The sequence below is a fragment of the Neolamprologus brichardi genome, chromosome 12, assembly GCF_056152115.1.
Source record: "Neolamprologus brichardi isolate AB-2024 chromosome 12, ASM5615211v1, whole genome shotgun sequence".
NCBI classification, from domain to species: domain Eukaryota; kingdom Metazoa; phylum Chordata; class Actinopteri; order Cichliformes; family Cichlidae; genus Neolamprologus; species Neolamprologus brichardi.
The window spans coordinates 35406337-35425064 of record NC_142115.1 but is presented as its reverse complement, the minus strand read 5'-3'; the positions used below and the strand labels follow the sequence as shown (position 1 = coordinate 35425064).

The 18728-nt window shown below is 42.2% G+C and overlaps 1 protein-coding gene across 1 annotated transcript in view; it reads left to right on the top strand.

Annotated features, from left to right (window-relative positions):
• Positions 1 to 4745: 4745 nt before the first annotated feature.
• prkg2 (protein kinase cGMP-dependent 2) overlaps positions 4746 to 18728 on the top strand; it is a 34179-nt gene continuing 20196 nt past the window's right edge. The window contains exons 1-5 of the mRNA XM_087849472.1: positions 4746 to 4824; positions 5622 to 6126; positions 12723 to 12889; positions 15926 to 16039; positions 18415 to 18520. Of these exons, the coding sequence (XP_087705598.1) occupies positions 5630 to 6126; positions 12723 to 12889; positions 15926 to 16039; positions 18415 to 18520 (884 nt within the window). The 5' untranslated portion in view covers positions 4746 to 4824; positions 5622 to 5629. The remainder of the gene's footprint in view (positions 4825 to 5621; positions 6127 to 12722; positions 12890 to 15925; positions 16040 to 18414; positions 18521 to 18728) is intronic.

The following is an 18728-nucleotide window of genomic DNA, read 5'->3' as shown; positions in this document are numbered from 1 at the left end:
CCTGGATGACATACTCGGCTTTTTTTTTTCTACTCAGATTCTCTTCCCCCCCCCATCTCGTTTTACTATTAACAAAAAACGAGCCAATCCATTCACTATGATGTTTAAAATGAACAAAGTGCCCTAAAGTGTAGTTCAAATGGCATTTTAGATCACAGTGTAAAATGGTAAATGCATTTGTATAGCGCTTTACTCAGTCCCTAAGGACCCCACACTGGTGATGGCAGCTACATTGTAGCCACAGCTGCCCTGGGGCGCACTGACAGAGGCGAGGCTGCCGGACACTGGCGCCACCCTCTGACCACCACCAGTAGACAAACATGGGGTTAGTATCTATTAGGATATTTGGCACGCAGCCAGGAGGCAGCCTGGGATCAAACCACCAACCTTCTAATTAGTGGCTGACCTGCTCTGCCACCTGAGCTACAGCCACCCACAACAGTATCCCATCACTCAGTGATGCAGACAGATTCAGACAGTGCAACATACAGAAGTTGTTTTTTTATTAGTGCCTAAATGCATCACGTTAGATGTGATTAAAGTAGAGCTAAAACACACAATGCTGCATCAAAAACTATTAAACCACAGCGCTTATTATCACTATGATGACATTACACTGTGCTGTGCTACACATGACAAAAGAAAAAGAAAACTAAATAGAAAGTTTCCAGTCTTGTAATGAGTGACAAGAAGATTTTTTTTCTCCAAATAATCCAACACTTTGCTATGGAGTTTAAAAAATATGGGATTGTTGCCTTTTACGTTTAGACTATACTTATGTTATTATGTTTCACGTGACGCGAGTAATACTACAGAGGAACATTTTAAATTTAGCCCCATGTAATTAATGAACACGAGTTATTAGGTAATAAAGGTGTATAAACAGTTATTAACAGTAATAATGTGAATAAAGTTAAACTTAAATGCTCACTTTGCTGTCGTTCAAATGTACTAAGCTTTATGTTTTTGTTTGGTTGTTGGTTTTGTGTGGTTAACATTAACACACACCTGGTTATTAATCTCGGTCTCTCTTCCACAGCATGTCTTTATCCTGTCTTCCTTCTCTCACCCCAAACAGTCCCAGCAGATGGCCCCGCCCCTCCTTGAGCCCGACCCCGCTGGAGGTTTCTTCCTGTTAAAAGGGAGTTTTTTCTTCCCACTGTCGCCAAAGTGCTGCTCACAGGGGGTCATATGATTGTTGGGTTTTTCTCTGTATGTATTATTGCGACTGTTGTTGTGATTTGGCGCTGTATAAATAAAATTGAATCAAATTGCGTTATTACGCATTTATAAGCAAATAATACTTTTTGTAGCTACCAGACCAAAAGTGAGAACATCACCTCTTTTAATAATTAACTATAATAACTTTTGCTGGAGTCTCAAGTGAGAACTATGCCTTATTAATGTATGAACCTTTTCATATAGGAATATTAACCTAACAGTTACTTATTGACAGTTTAATTCAATGTTATTTATACGGTACCTTAACATATATGGATTTATATTGTAAGGTAATGACCCTAACAGGTAATTATATTGTTGCAGTTTGAGTAAATGGTGTTTTCTGCAAGTCTGTGAATTTAATATTCAATAGAATATAAAAACCATTATGATGTTATGACCAAAACCAGTTTGCACTTTGTGAAAGAGATATCAACTGAAGTTGAATCAAGGCCGAGCTGTACTTCCATTTGATGCAAATTTGCTCCACTAGATGGTGCAATGTCCCCTACAATCTTTATTTAACGAGGCAATAAGAACACGTGCTTATTTGTAATCGCACCTCAGGAAAATCAATGATTGTTTAGGAAATGGGGTTGATAAAGAAATATAAAGTTAAGATCAGCAGTGCGCATGTGAACCCACTGGAGCTGACCCTGGTAAAGTGTTTTTTACATTCTTCATTGTGTAATTACAAAGATAGTATTAGTATTTTGTACTTTTAACCTCCTGTGAGATTATGAAACACTGTAAACAACAACAGGAAACTCATAACTACAGCTGGTGAGGATGACCCAAACACCACACATTCCTGCTGTGAGGCCACAGGCTTTAAAAGCAGAGTCCCAATACTGCCAAAATATTCAATAATAACACAAAGTGAGGATGAGTCCTGCCAGAGTGCCCTCAAGCAAGTTGTTAGCGTCCTACTCCAGCACAGGGAGGAGGTGTATATCAGCTAAACGCCTTTATTGTGAAGCTGTTTGCTCATTCAGAATACGTCCTCACATCATCAGCCGGCCTCAGATTCCTCTCAGGTTCAGGTTGGGAGTCAGTGACCTGGATTATTATTTTGCTGTGACCCGAGTGCTGCAGATGAATCAGCTTTGGCCACCTGCCATTATTGTTCTGTGCCTGTCAATGGAATCTGCTGCAGGCGAGGCTGCTTCATGCACAAACACACTAGGAAAACCAATTAATCATTGCTGGTGTGAAAGACTGCAGCTTCAAGTCTAGACTGTAAGCTAGACAGACAACACGGCCGCACAGAGACCAAGAACATGAGCCTGTACTTACACTCATCCCCTGATTAATCCACTCAAATGATTTTTGTTGTATTTCTTTAAGGCTGTGCTATTTAAAATTGTAACAACAGCATTGAAAACAGTAACAATTCCAAAATCTGTTCTCTTCAATATTTCCCACTAAAGCTTGTGGGAAAGTGGGGCAGCCGAGAGACAAGTATTTTCCTTCCTTGTAGCTGCTGTGGACCATATATCAGACCTCCACCACAGGTGGTCAGAAACATGACTAAATCATAATAAAGCTGGTGCATATCACGGTATCAGGTGCTGTTTTTGCCTCTTGCACCACTGCCCACAAGTGGACAAAAATACTTAACGCATCTTTAAAAGTGAACCAGTGCAGACAAATATGTGAAGTGCTAAAGCCAGGGGCGCCTCCAGAATTTTACATAGGGGTGGCATATGGGGGCCACTAAAAATATTGGCGTGGCACACCACATACAATTAAAATATACATAACCCTTAGTAGAACCTGGGACCATTTTTGGTCCCGAGGACCACGAAAGGGTAGGACTTTGAAGTTTTACAGACGGTTAAAATTATTACCAACATAGGACAGTATTGCTAGGGGGGCCACTGGTGGGGGGCAGCAAATTTTGGGGCTTGGTCAGTGCCCCCTCCTTGGTGGCGCCCGTGACTAAAGCAGAGCTTAATCATAACACAATAAGATGATTTATCTAACCAGTATCTAACTTGGTAACATCAGTTAAAGAGGCGAATATCAGGCAGCATAACCATCATAGCGAAGTAGATGTGATTGTAGAAGCACGCTCTGTGATACAAAACACAAAAACATGATTCATACTTAAATGAGGAAGCTGATGACAACTCAGACATGTTTCTGTCCACTACAACAAGCCACACGTTTCACTGTGTGCAGAGTCCGAGCTGACCAGGCTGTACGTCTGCTTCTTCTACCTGAAACCAGGCATCCAAACATGTGTATGTAAGTTTTAGAAAAAGTACAGCGTTTTAATGTCGACATGACAGTAATGTAACTGTTCCATTTCCTTCATTGAGTCAATGCTTTCATTTTCTGTTTGTTTGTAATCTTAATCTTAAAACCGGGAGCAAACTGGAGGAAATGACAACGATTATTGGCGCGTCTCTCAGAGACGTTCAGCGTCTGTATGAAATGAGTCACTTCTCAGGACTCCTGAGGCGTAACATGCTGACGTTTTGTCACGTCCCGCGGCGTTCCTGAGGAACGCGAAAGGAGACCTTCGGCGTTCTTATGGTACGCGGCGGGTTATGGCCGAAATCCAGTGCAATGACGCTCCCGCGGTAATAGACGTTCCAGCCCTGTATTCCAGCCCTAAACCTAACCGTATCTCTAGCCCTAACTATAACCTTTTTCCTGAGGTTAACCAGGACTTTAGTGATGTTAAATAGCGTGTTTCTAAGCGATTAGAAGAAAAAGGGCGAACATGTGTAGATTGAGTCCATACGGTTCTCATATTTCCTCAGTTTTCCGAGGTTTAGGAACGTGGTGGGTAGCCGAAAATGTAATATGTTGACGATTTGTCACCTAGCGTAAAATGTTACGCTTTGGGAGTGAGAACGTGTTGCAGGAGCACTGAGCATCCTTTTGGACCCTCCGCATCCTTTACTTGTTGAATTCCAGATGCTTCCATCAGGGTGAATCTTTTGGCATTTGTTCAATCTACTGTTATGTTTTCAAAATAAATTTGGAACATTTCATGGTTCATGGTTCATGGTGACAACAAAGTACACACATGTAATGTGTTGAAATGAAGGTTGGTTGACTCTCAGGGCTACACATAGTACATGTAGTGTTTTCACGTCTTCACCAAACTCTTTTTGATTGGCCTTCCGTAATTTTAAGGAATTTACAATTTAATGAATCAATTTATTTAATCACTTTAATTAAAACTTTCTGATAAATGAAAATGATCACGCTTTAAAGTGGATGCTTTTTGCCCAGATGAATAACTTAAATGTAAAATTAGAAAATCACAGTTGTTGTTTTTTTAATTGATCGGGGTCAGCGACGCACATCAAGTAATCAATATATTCGGTGTAGAAACGACAACGTCGCGGTTGACGTCATTCACACCTGACCTGGCAATCACACCCGGTCGCCGCACGCGCGTGCGAGAACGCGCCGCACAGACTGTGATGAAAGAGAGAGAGAGAGAGAGAGAGAGAGACGGAGGGAGGAGAGGATGCGAGCAGGTGGAGCGCCTCTCTGCTGATGCGCGGATCCACGGACGCGTTGTTCCTTCATTTAACTCCGAAAAACCTCCGGGCTCTTCTGAAGGCTCTGAAAACTAAGCAGGTGAGTGTTTGTCTGAGAGCGCGCACATTCAGGCTTCACTCCCAGCTGGAGAATGACTAGGCATTGCAAGTTGCAGGTGCGCGCTCCCCTTGGAAGGTTTAATTAGTTAAACTGGCGAGAATCAACCTTTAATGTGTCAAATCGGTGAAAGACAGCACGGCGCTGCCTCTGCTCTGAGTCTGCACTGTCACACTGCTGCTTGGTAGTCAGTGTGTGGAAGAGTTGAAGCACCAAAGTAAGGGAATAAACGGGGGTGGTCTCAAAACAGGATTACAAATGACAGCAGTATGTTTGATTTTCAGAATAAAGTGCAGGAGTGCTGCAGACTGATGTGACACCGTCCCAGCAGGAATGTGATGAATGAAGTCTACTGTATGTGTGAGGGGGCGACAACAAAAACAGGATTGTTCTCCAACATTTCTGCCCCGTGTCAGCTCTTCACTCTCTGGAGTCGTTCTGTTGATTTCTGCACTCATGAGCTCCCCGGACAGCACTTCCTCTCACCGTGCTTCTGTCTGAGCACAACCAGAGTGACTCTTCATGTAACGTAATACTTCCTGCCTTCTGAATAATAAATGGACAGGACACACTGATTGACCATTAAATACTGATTTGCCGTCTCTCTCTCCTCCCTTCCCGTCTTTCTCGTGTTCTCTGCTCTCGCGGCGTCAGCGCTTTTGTTTGAAATCTCACCTCTAGCGTCCTCAGACGGACCCTTTTAGTGCCAAATTTCATCGTGCAGTTGGAGGATGCTTTTAAAATCGTAACAGCAAACTTTGACTCTCTTTTGTCTCTAGGTGCCAACATGGGGAACGGTTCGATGAAATCAAAGCGCTACAAACACACTGACGGCTGCGCGCACAAAGATCACGGCGGTGGGTTCAAAAACTCGACCCTGGATTTCCTGAGGGCCCGGGTGGAGGAGCTGGAGCGAGAGGGCAAGAGGAAGGATGAGGAGCTTTGTGTCAAAGAGCAGCAGATCAAAGGTCTCCAGGAGCAGCTGGCCAAACACACGCGAGTGCTGGCCGAGATGAGCGAGGAGCTGCAGAGTAAGTGCATCCAGCTCAACAAACTGCAGGACGTGATGAAGAGCGGAGCATCGGCGGGTCTCGCTTCGAGGCCTCCTTCAGTCAAAGCCAGCAGCAGGGGCAGCCCCAACCTCAGCATTCGCATCAAGGAAACCCTGAACAGAAGGAAAGGCGCCAAAGCCGGGGTATCTGCCGAACCCACATCAAGAACCTACGACTCCAGCGGTCTGCCAAAGTTCTCCTTTGAGAAGGCTCGGGTACCAAAGGATGCAAGGTGAGCCGTGTTTGCAGGAAGGTTAAAAACATGCTGGCGAGAGAAGCCAGCTAAAGGTTCATGACACATTCAGGCTCAGTCCATCCTGGTGTAGTGGGTGAGATTTTAAAAATGCAAGCAGCGTAAAGAGGTGTGGGTGGCAAGTGAAAGGTGGGCAAAGAAGCAAAGATTTTAGCGCTAATGACGTGCAACAAAAGTCTGTTAGAAAAACAACATGATTCAGTCCAAGATTTCAAAGCTGCTGAGAAAAAAAACTGTCTTAATGAGGTTTTCTGCTTTTCACGGGTTCAAAAAGAAGTGACCCACACCATAGAGTCAAAGTCAGAGTGTCGAATTAAAAAATGTCCCGCTGTGTATCGCACTGCACAGTACACTTTTAGAAATCATTCTTCCTCCAGACTGTTTATGCCTTTCCTTCTGTTTCAACACGATGAAACAGAGACAGGCCCGTAAGGAAACGCTTTCAGCAGTTTGGCGTGGAGGAACCCTCACCACAACCCAATCCAGCACCTTTGGGATGAGCCACAGGCATTTAGCACCCAGCACCAGTATTTAGCCTCATTAGTGGTCACGGGCATAAAACCTGATAGAAATCCTGAAACCAGAAGAGCTGAGGCTGTTACAGCAGCACATTAACGTTGGTTTTGGAGATGTTGAACATATAAAAGTGCATTTATATCTTGCTATGTAGTGTAGCTATGATGTAAACTCAGGGCTCCGTCCTTCCTGTCATTTCAAATTGAATTTGTCTTCTTATTTTATTGACCTTTACTTTAGGTATATCAAGTTAGTACAGTCAGCTGAACTAAGAATGTTTCAAGGGATCAAGTCTCTAAAAGCAGAAGGACATTTAAAGGGCATGTTAGCTTGACATAATAAAAAAAAAAGTAAGCCAATGAGGCAAATCGTCCTTTTCTCTTTCTCTCAAAGAGTAAGATGATGATTTGTAAAAAATGTCTCAACTGAATGTTGACACCCAAAACAAGAAGATTAATTTGGCCAATCAGTCATAGTTGACCTGTCTGCCCTCTAGTGGCTGGAAGCAGGCAGAGAAATCAGCACAAGCAGGGCCTTTAATGTTATTGTAGCTTCCAGGTCTGAAAAGAAAAGCTACTGTTGAAATGACCTAAACGTGCAATTCTTGTAATGGCCAGTAGGGGCAGAGCAGAAGAACAAAAAGTCTGAAGAGGTTAAAACTACAACATTTAGAGTAAATAGAAAATCATTATAGCTTTATCACCCCGATGACCCCGATGAAGGCCGCAAGCTGAAACGCGCCGGTCGTGCAATCGCTGATCTTCACACTACAACTGTTGCTGGAGATATAACCTCCAACGACCAGTAGGGGGCAACTTCACTGCCAAAAAAGGCCCCATGTATAGGAGACGGAAAACATTACGTTTATTGTCTCAATTGGCAGTTTTAAGTTTTCCTTAGTGGATCCTTTAGTAGAACAAAGGCTGTTAAAGCAGGTCACGCGTTGATAAGAAGTCCTGTGTGAACCTGCAGTGTCAGTATTCCTCACTCAGTTGCTGAGGGTCTTCACAAACTAATGATGTAACAGTACGTATCTCCGTTTTTTATCTGCAGTCTTTTGTTAAACTGCCAAAGTACAGCATGTTGGATTTAAAGCCACTGTGTGATTTTGCTACACACACAGCAGGAGCCCAATTTTGAAAACTTTCTTCGATTTATGTTTGAACTTCACATCTGCCATGTATAAATCTCAAATCAACCTAAACTGATGGTGCATGTCTTGTAGAAGCCACTCATAAAATGCCAGAAAACAGTCAGGAGGAACCGTGGGCCGTGATGTACCGCTCTCCTGAATACCAGTTTTGAGCTTTTGAGATTCTTTGGTAATCCACGCTGATTAGTCAAAGCTTCACTCGTATTTTGTTGTCTGATAAAATCAGACTGCACAAGTTTATCAATAGTGCTGTGATCACTCAGAGAGGACGCTGCCTCTATCACAGTGATGTGATGTGGATGCTGCTGCTCACTGAACAGCACAGAGGGAGGTGTGGCTCATCCCAACAGTGAAAGAGCCCAATTTATTTTTCACTAGGAACTTTTTTAAAAATTAAAAAAAATTGTCAGAGAGCAGTGAGACAGCAATCTCAGTGTGTCCAAAATCCCCAAACCTTTGTGTTAGAAAAACTTGTCTGAAACCTGAATATCAGCAGACAGTCATTAGGCATGACCATGCACCACATGTTGAGGGACTGAATGGCGGGTTGGCAAATCCAAACCAGTGACCAGCAGTTAGTTACCCACAACGAGGTGAACTGAAGCTCGATCATCACTGCTGTGGGAGGGACAGCAGACGGACACTGTGGAAAAGATTTTCACCCACTTCAAAGTTAGGAGTTACACAAACATGACTTTCTGCTTCAGTCACACAAAAATTCATCATGATTATGTTTTATAAATGAAGCCACCAATCTAAAACCTTCTAAATCAAACCTGCTGCACAGCTGCGCAGCTCTGCTTCGGTGCAGCAGCTGTAATCCTGACTGGCTGCCACCCAACAGTCTTTAGCTTTTTTCTTATAAATCTGTTTAAAGGTCATTTTGAACTTTGATAAAAGCATTTTTTTAAAGTTGCCTTTAACATTGCTTTGGTTGTCCATTATTTATACGTTCATATGAAAAATGAATGAGCTAGTTTATATATGGATGCACAGATACACACGCGCAATATGAAGAAGCCAGATAAACATTTGGACGCCACCTTCCTCAGGAAGGAAGCGGTGCCTTTATAATCATTAGGTTTAGAAATGCACTTGAAGGTCGATAACACTTTTATGTATGAGAGCTGCTCATTGGCTGAGCGTGCAGACTGCAGCGGACTGTAAACAAGCACGATAAACGTGATAAGTGTGCTCTAGTTGAGCTTTCCATAACCTATGCTCTATTTTCAGACTGTTAGCTAAGCTCACTGCAGATGACTGATGTGGACCTCAGAGGGCATTTCTATCAAACTCTTTAAGACTTCCTGCCCATTTTATTCAATTTTACATTTGATAAGAGTGAATGTAGCACAATAATCTGATATCAAAGGCTCCAAAAAGCCCATGTGAGACAATTCCCCACAACTATGAAACTTTGTTTCCATCAGCGTGCTGTCTGTTGAGATTTCTGTGGAAATGAGAAACAGAGGCAGATGTTTCAGATGAAGCAGCTTTATCAATCTTCAAATAATACCTTTGCCTTAAAAATAGCTTTATCATCTTTGTAGTGCCGTTTATTCTTAGACACCAAGTCTGTGCTTCAGGTTAAACGTAATGATGTCATCTTCAGTGGCGCTGATCTCATTTGGATCAACAGCAGTCAATCCACATACTTCATGCATCATCAATATGATCGTTTCTCTTTCATTTCACTGACCACGTAACAGATGCCACCCATGTTTCCTCGGCTCCTCTGATTTGGCGTTCGGCCGCTTTTGTTCTTAAGCGGTTTAAATAAGAGCAAATGCAGCAATTTCCAAGCGATTGAGTCGTGTTTTGCATTTGTTTCGGTGGTCTGGAAGAGTGTACAGAGATGCTTTGTGATCAAACCCAACTGAGACCAACAACTAAAACGTGGGACCCACCTCACCCCCCCCTCATGTGCCATCATTTACTGCACACATAAGTAGCTCAGGCACAAGCAAAACAACTTAAAAGGTCTTTTAATGAACGCATGAAGTGTTGTTAGATTTCCAGCATGAAAGTAAAATAGATTTTTGCCATCGTGAGCGTTCCTCAGATCGTACAAGCCGAACGCAGAGCTCTGCAGCGAATAAACAATAGCACGCAGAGTCTCCCCCCCTCTCAATGCGATCCTCATGTTTAAAACATGTGTCGCTAATAAGCCCGGCATGGATTATATAACCAAAACGAATGTAAATGAGGCCGTCTGGTACCCTCATGTAGGCAGGCTTGTGTGAATGACGGTAACATGTTGGAGGGTAATGACACAGCTAGGTGGGAGGAAGGGATGTTGGCTGAAAAATAAAGGGCTGCGTGTCAGCTGCTTTCTTTTTACGAAGCCCAGAGTGATAATTCATCACACACGATAAGGTGGATAAACAGACCACCCGGCTCTCGCACCCCGGCTCGCTCTCGTGATCTATAGTTAGCATTCAACCGTGCCTCCTAACCTTTTCACAGCTCCCCAAAGGAGATGATGTCTTCGCCGTATACATCCCCTCGCTGCAGCTGTTCAAATGCACGTCGGTGAACTTTGGCAGCTCGTGATGATTTTACGTTTTCCCCAATTTTACTCGATCTGTTTTCAGGAGGGAGCCCCGGGGCTGCGAATACTCATCATTTCACAGGAGACAAAATATTTAAAATGTGGTGAGTAATGTGGATGTGGGAGTCCTGCCTGACGGATCAGTAACTCACCGTGTAAGTGGAATCAGTGGTGGGAGAAGGAAACTTCAGCAGAGCGAGCAAAGCAGCTCACTTAAAGTGACCCCATCCTGCTGGTTATCTGTCCGAGTCACTTGGGTGTGGAGAGGCTGCAGAGAAATTAAGACCTGGTTACATTATGACAATAAAAATCCACAAACTTTGTCTAGTCAGATGTCACTTGAGATGATTTATAATCGCAGAACGATGCAGTCAGAGTTTGGCATCTTACCTTCTCTACAAACATGATACACATATGAACCGGAGAGTGATGAGTACGTGGCGACTCGAGTTGTCTGGCAGAGCTAGTTTGCAATCTTTGGGTCGGTTTCATCAATAACTATTTTCTTTCCACACATGTCGCTGTGCAGACAGAAGCACCCATCACCGCAGACAGGAAGTTCATGCTTGTGCCAGCTGTAGATCAACAACAGGAATCAGCTGGCACAAGCATGAGGACGGAAAGAAAATAATTCCTACGTTAAAGTGATCACAACAAGGTTTTTGCATAACTACAAGAGTCTTTTCCTTATCTGACTGCACTTACCCTCACATCATCAATCAGGCTAAGAGCCACACAAAGGTGGTTTTCAACTCAAGTCAATCCAGGGATTTCCAATCTAGACTTGAGCACGTTCTCTCGGGTGATGTTTGCAGCATATGCAAGAAAGAAAGAAAGTCTAATTTCAGTTTATTGCATCAAGAAAGCTGTAATGTTTTAAGCACATCTGCTCTTCAGATACCCATATGGAAAAGTTATATATAAATCTTATAAAGTTTTTATCGGTCTTGTATGAAACTTGTATGAAAAGCATATAAGAGTGAAAACACATATAAGATCCCTTGAAAAATTATATAATGAAACTTGTATGTTTTGGATACATACTAACAAAATATATGAAAGTAATGAGAAAGTGGCCACTTTCATGAGTAAATCATATATGTTTTTACTATTTCTTTTCCATATGGGTAATAACACGCACGGAGAGGATGTCCAGTCACAACAGACACAGCGTGGCACCAATTCGTAGAATAACAGCCTCTAATACGTATATGAGCTTTCATTAATATCATGTGCCTAAAAAATGAAAATAAATAAATCTTTATTATTTGTTATTTATTCTTATACCTTTTCTATGTTTCATTTATGTTGTTTTTCCCTTGGTTTGTGTTTGTTTATATGGGGACTTTTTGCATAACTGTCTGATGAAGAGTGGGTTTGCACCATGTGACCAGTCAGAAATGTGGACGGCATATTTTAAAAACAAAGATCAAACTATAAAATTAGAAACATTTTATGAGATTAAGCTCATAGTAAAGAACGATGGCAACGCAGATTTTAAAGAAATAATTCCAACCTGTGAGTGAATTTAACTTGTGTACAAATTTCATATAAGGCTGGGAAACAGTTTTAGGCGCTTGTCACTATGTTAAGAGTTATGAAAATGTAAAAGTGCAAAAAGAAAATAACAGAATTTCTGCTAATATTCTAATCATTTCTTTTTGATGTTAATCCGAATTATTTTCCAAAGAACTGAGTTACATAAGTTACATTGTAACTAAGTTACATTGGCTGCGTAAGCCAGAAAGCACTGAACCGCACTGAAAACACCACCATCTTTGATGCTGGGGTGAGCGGTCCCTCAGAGGAAAACTACTCTCACAGCAGAATCTTTTTACAGCATTTAAATGTATATCAGACTCCAAATAACTGTCCATGAAAACAAAAGATCACATTGGTTAAATATATAAGAGGTGACTTTTATGGTTTTCAGTGTTTAAAGTATAATTTGTGGGATGAAACAGACACAGATGGAAAGGGGAGAAAGGAAAACGTGAAAACCAAGAAAGGAAGTCATCTCTCCACTGATAAGTAAAAGTTTCTTCTCTCAGTCTTTGCTTTTCTCCCGTGCAGTATTTACTTAATTCAAAACAAAGTGCAGGAATAAAAGCAGTTGAAAGATGACTATAGTTTGGTTCCACTACTTTCACTCCTGAATCTCTCATCTCCTAAAAGAAGAACAAAAACACAAACGCAAACGTTTCCGAGTGAAGCAGCGGGCCTGTAACTGCTCCTGTAATTATCTTCACCCTTTCATATCTTACAGGGAACACAGGCTGTGCTTTCTAATCTTCAAACAGCAACACTCGGTAAAGCTCGGTTCTCTAACTTCTCTCCTGTTGCCGTCTGTGACAGTGTAAAGAAGCTGCTGACAGATGCCCTCAACAAGAACCAATACCTGAAGAGGCTGGAGCTGCAGCAGATCAAAGACATGGTGGAGTGCATGTATGAGCACACTTACCAGCAGGGAGAGTACGTCATCAAGCAGGGAGAGCCTGGGAACCATCTGTTTGTCCTGGCAGGTACTTTCGCTTCCTGTCGTCTTCTTAGTTCGGAGTTAAGTTTGAAAGGAAAAATAAACTTCCTTCAGTTTACCGTTGCACGCTTATTCTTGTGGCACCGGCGTTTGTGTAAGATGTCATATGACACATAATGCCCAATGAGAAGCCAGAGCAACGTGTGAAGCCATGTGCTATGAGGAAGCAACAGTTTGCATCACCAGCTGGGCTGCATTCAAGTTTGTTATCAACCTGTTAGGTCAAGTTTTGCACCAAGAGAAGCTCACTCACTGTATGCATGCTTTTCAAACACAACAGGGTGAATATACAAGACGCTGTGGTGAGGTAGCAAATAACTTTGGAGGTTGTCCTGTTGCCCGTTATCGCATCCTTTTGAGGAGAAATGTTCACAGCATCATTTTCAGGTTTGAACGTGCCCTTGCTTGAAGGCCTGGCTTTGATAAGGCTTTTGGATTAAAGGACATTTCTTGTTTCTCACTTGATTAAATCCTTGATTCCTCGCCTCACAGCTTAGTCCCTCCCACCAGTAATGCAAGCGGAGGAGGAGAGAGAGAAACAGGAGTCGAGGCTTTTTAAAGGGATGTCAATTAACTGTGTTGTGCGGCACAGCTGCTCCATCTGTGCTTTGTTTTTGTTAAAGACTCAGATGTCATGAAAATGGATATATGGAGGGCTACTTTTGAAAGTTACAATGAGCCGCAATTTGACTTTTAATGTACAGATTTCACACATGCACAAACGATAAACGGCAGAAAGTTTGATCAGCCAATTAGAAGCTACTTTAAGCTGCTCTTATTCACATGCAGGCGCCACAGTGGCCACATACACATGTGCTGGATGCCCTTCCAGACAGGGAAATGAAAGGCACCTGCACGAGGGACATTGTGCATCCTCCTTGGGAAACACGCCACCATTTCTTCTGACATTTGTTTTGCTTTTGTTGGGGCTGATTCTGGGAATTTCTTTCCCAGTTATTTTGCTGCTCTTTGTCAGTGTTTTTCTAACCTGAAATGCATTCACTTAGTGTTGATTACATGTGGTTTCTCTTAGGAACTGAAGAGAAACCAGTAAAAAGCTTTTTCACGTCTCCAAAGAATAACACAGAAATAAATGGATTTGCGGAACATTTAACACAAGTGCAGACAGCGGATCCCACTCGGGAGTCTTCTGCTTACATTTGTTCTCACTCGTGTTAATAAAGGAGAGAAATGTGTTTTCTCGTTGGGAACAGGCAGCGATTACAGAACTCAGAGGTCATGAATTTGGCCTCGGTGTAGTCGAGGTTGGTGAGATGTCCAAAGTGCAACAAGGCTTGGGTTTTATAAAACACCACCCGTTGAGTGTGTTGAAACAAAAGGGTCAGGGTTTGTATTTCTCGTACTTTCTTGAGTGGAGAGTACGGAGGGATGCACTGATTTATCAGTTCAGCGCTACAGCCCAAAATCTCGTTGGCTGTCGATGGCATAACGGCAAATATGATGTCAGTAAATGTGGCTAATTTTCATCAATTTAATTGCTCAAAGAAAAGACTTCATTTATTTAATGAAAATTTCTCTGTTTCCCTTTAAAAGAGGCGAGGAATGAAAATAAATAAATAAATAACTGCACCGGCTTCTGGTAAATTTTTCTCTAAATCATCAGCGTCAGCCACGAATTTGATAATCAGTGCAATCCCATTCTTTTACTATGTGATTATACGACAGCCAGGAAGGGCATTTGTTGTTTTGCTCGTAGAAATGTTTCAAACAGTCCAGTCTGGCTACAAAATTATTACAAAAATAAACAAACCTGGTGCTTTGCTTTCAGACTGCGGCTTCATTGGAACTGAGCAGTGGCTGCTGTGCATGTCGTGTCATTCTGAGAAGACCATTTCTGGTCTATGTGAGATCTTTGCTTTCATTGGCTACAGCCATTCTGAGAATGAGCCAATAACATTAAAGCAAAACAACAGCAGTGGTCTGATTGGTTGGACTGTTAGGCACAGATTAAAAGTAGATACAAATGTATACAAGTTTAAAAGTAACCGACGTGTAACAGATTGATCATGTCGTGGCAGATGGCTGCCCCTTCCTGAGCCGGGTTCACTTCCTGTTAAAAGGGAGTTCTTCCTTCCCACGTTTGCCAAGTGCTTGCTCAGAGGAGGTCATGTAATTGTTGTTTTTTTCAATATAACGCACCTTGAGGCAACTGCTGCTGAGATTTGTTGATATATAAATAAAACTGAAGTGAAGTGAATTAATTTAGCTGGTGTGATGTATTTATGGCAGAGAAAAAGTTCATTTTGGAAGGAAATTTTAATACATTCACAGTTACCCACCCTCCCCTCATCTTTTCTTTCTTATTCATTTAGATGTATTCATGTATTAATAAATTCACTTTATATTTGGTTGTAACCAGGCAACTAAGTGTTTTTTTAAAAGACCACCTGACCTCAGAGCAATGGTCTGTCCTCTGCCAGTAACTGACATTTGCTCGTCAGAGACAAAGTAAGTATTTCTTCTGCCGTCTGGTGTTAAAGCGATGTCTCACCCTGGGCAGGAAGCCGCAGAGATTACAGAGTCCTTGTTTGTTGATCTGCTGAGCTCTGACGTTTCAGCACCTGAGCTAAATCGACACAGCGTTTGTTTTGTGCTGTGAAGAGTTACCAAAACAGCTCTGATGAATAATTATTCATCATCAGAGGTTTTAAATCCTCACGCAGACATCAGCAGCTGCTAATTATAATGACTAAAGAGCTCTTCAATTTCTATTATAGTGGAGATGAGACAGAAGGGACATTTGTGGGCTTTCTGGTCTCATATGCAGATTTAGAAATTTAATGGAAATGTTGAGAACCAGCGTATTAAAGAGGCACGTCTGCCGGGTGAAATCCTGAAAAGCACACAAACCTAATGAAGCTTCACCCAGACGATGTTACCGTGACCTTAATGAATGAAGTGAAAAAGTCACTCGGTTAGCTCCTGATATGTTCATCGTCTGTGTCCGAAATTTGGGGTTTAAAAATGTAACCTATTGATTGTCCTTGTTTCATATTTGCAGATGGGAAGCTGGATGTGTTTCAGCATAACAAACTGATCACATCGATAACGGTGTGGACTGCGTTTGGGGAGTTAGCCATTCTGTACAACTGCACGCGGACCGCATCAGTGCGAGGTAACGGCAAATCTGTTTTAGAGTCATACAGCTTTTTCCCACTAAAATCATTTTAATACAGAAAACAACAAAAGAACAGGTGTGAACCCTTAAAGTGACCTTGGAGGGCAGAATCACTGCAAATCAATACAAACTGGTTCTGGATGATCACCTTCCAGGCCAAAAGCCTTCTGTCCTGATGGTTTCGTGCAGCTGATGATGCACTCGGCGTTACTGAGTGATTCAGTGACCAGAAAAGTGATTCACACATCTTGTGACACTGAGAGTCACCAGATCTCAATCCTGCTGAACACCTGAAGATTTCACACCAGCACAAAAACATCAAATCAGGGAACTTCTGTGTTTTAATTATCCTTTCAGAGATCCACAGGCAAGAGAAGGATTAATGTCAAGGAGCACTTAAGCTGCTGTTTTATGTTTTATGCTCTATTTTCTTCCTTTAATGTACGACCTGTAATAAAATTCATTGTCAACAAACAGGAGAAAAATCTAAGAAGAAGTATTTTCTGCACACCTGGATCTAATGTGGCCGTGCATCCATAATTCTGTTTGTTTGTTTTGAATTTGTACAGTAGAGAGTGAAACTACATCAGAGCTCAGTGTGTTTAGGACGCTTTTTTTAAGGTTGAAACACACTGAGTGCCCGAGGGTTTGAATCACCCGCGACCCACACAGCAGACAAACTCAAACACCAATGTGTTCCACTGTTCCAGTTTAAGAGTTTATCATCAGGTTGCACATACGGAGCAGAACTAGCAGAGCTCTGATAGTGGGACAGGAAAGAAGTAGGAAATCTGAAAGGCCATTGAAGACTGTCAATCCTATTCTGTGTTTAAGTTGAATACAACAATGGTCTCTGGCAGTTATTAGTCTGTGAAGAAGGCCTTGGGCATGACAGCCATGAATATATTATGAAATCTGAATAATGTGTTTCAAGATGGCACCTTGTTGTTTCCGGTGAAAGCTGCTCACTGAGCATAAATGAAAAAAAATGGCTCTGGGATTTTTAATTCCTAGGTGACTGAAATAATCCACTGATATCCCCAAAACTTGTTGAGCAGATGTTAAAAAGATGAAGAAGAACACTGAGGTTTGGATAAAAAGTGAAAACGATCAGGGAAAATACGGCCCTTTACATTTGGCAGGAAAGTGAAAGGGACGTTTGATCCTCCACTCCTCGTTAAATTATTTAAAGAGTAGAATTGAACCAATAACCTTCTTGCTGGGAGGCAGCAGTGCTAACCGCTGCGACACCACACTGCTCTAACATCCATAGTTACTGTCCAGACGCCGCAGACGTCTCATTGCTGACGAACAGGGAGACGCGACCCTGTGGGAAGTCGGTGTGTGGAGTGGACGTTGTATGGCTGTGTGATCTCAGTGACATTTAAAGAAAGCATCAGGCACATGTATTAAAAGATTTGAAATTGAATTGTTAAAACAACTGCTGTGATGCAGACATTTAGCCTCACAGTTCATCTTAGAACCAAATTAACCTGATTTTTACCACTTAGACATGACTCTGTGCTCAGCTCAGAATCTTACAGGTGACGTTTAAACTCTAATAACTGTCCCTTTTCTCGATAAGGGCTTCCTGTCGTTATTCCTGGACTTCTGCTGAGAGCACAGGCAGACAATAAAGCATTATATGAGTGGAAGAAACAAAAAATAAATAATCGATATGTCGATGCACATCGCTTTGACGTTGCATTTGTGAAACTTCCAGAATGACGTCAATAACAAAAGAATCAGGAGTGACCTCCGTCTGAGTTTCAGGCTTAAAACGCTGAGCAGAAGAAGCTGGACGGGAAGCAAACACGCGTCAGCGCGGTCGTGTTGACAGAGGCTTTACATGACAGCCGCAGCTTTTCGTGCTGATTGGTTTTTGTCTTCTTGGCATTTGGAAAGTGCATACCATGTATGTGAGTGCTCTTTGTCTCAGTTTGTATATTTAACCAAGTAAATTGACTGCTGGTCCTTGGGGGAGGGGGCCCAAAATGACCTCAATATTCAGGGTGCACTGGAAAAAAACCTGACAGTTTGACAAGCCTCTCAGTGGGTTTTCCGTGATAACAGATGAAGCAGATAAAGAGCAGCTCTTTCTTTGCTACTGGTTCATGTCAAACCTTCACAGCTACTTCCTCCTGTTACCGACAGAGGCCCGCCTCAGAGTTTCTGTTGATTTGAAGTGACTCAGCATCAAGATAACGGACAGATTACAGTGTTTTTCTCACCTCCTTTGTCCATTTGGAAAAACAAAGCATTTTCATGTGTCTAATGACAAGGTGCTGTGTTATCAGCACACGCTGCTTTTAAACCAGCTGTCAGTCAGCTGTCATGTAGTGGTACTGATGCATGTTGTGTTGCTTCTACAGCTGTGAACAAAGTGAGGACGTGGGTTTTGGATCGGGAAGTTTTCCAGAACATTATGAGGAGGACGGCCGAGACACGACACGAACAGTATCGCAACTTCCTCCGAAGGTTAGCTTCAAGTCCGCTAAGACTGTCCAACAAAAACTCCCGAGACCAATAAAATGATCAAATGACACATTTAACAGACACATGAATACAAGATGTGCGGTGGTGTTGGTGCGGTCAGAGCAATAGCAAGAGCAGCTTCACTTTACTCCTCATGAATAGGTGCTTCACCCCGTGGTGTCACATTTTACATCTTTTTCACAACTTTTTT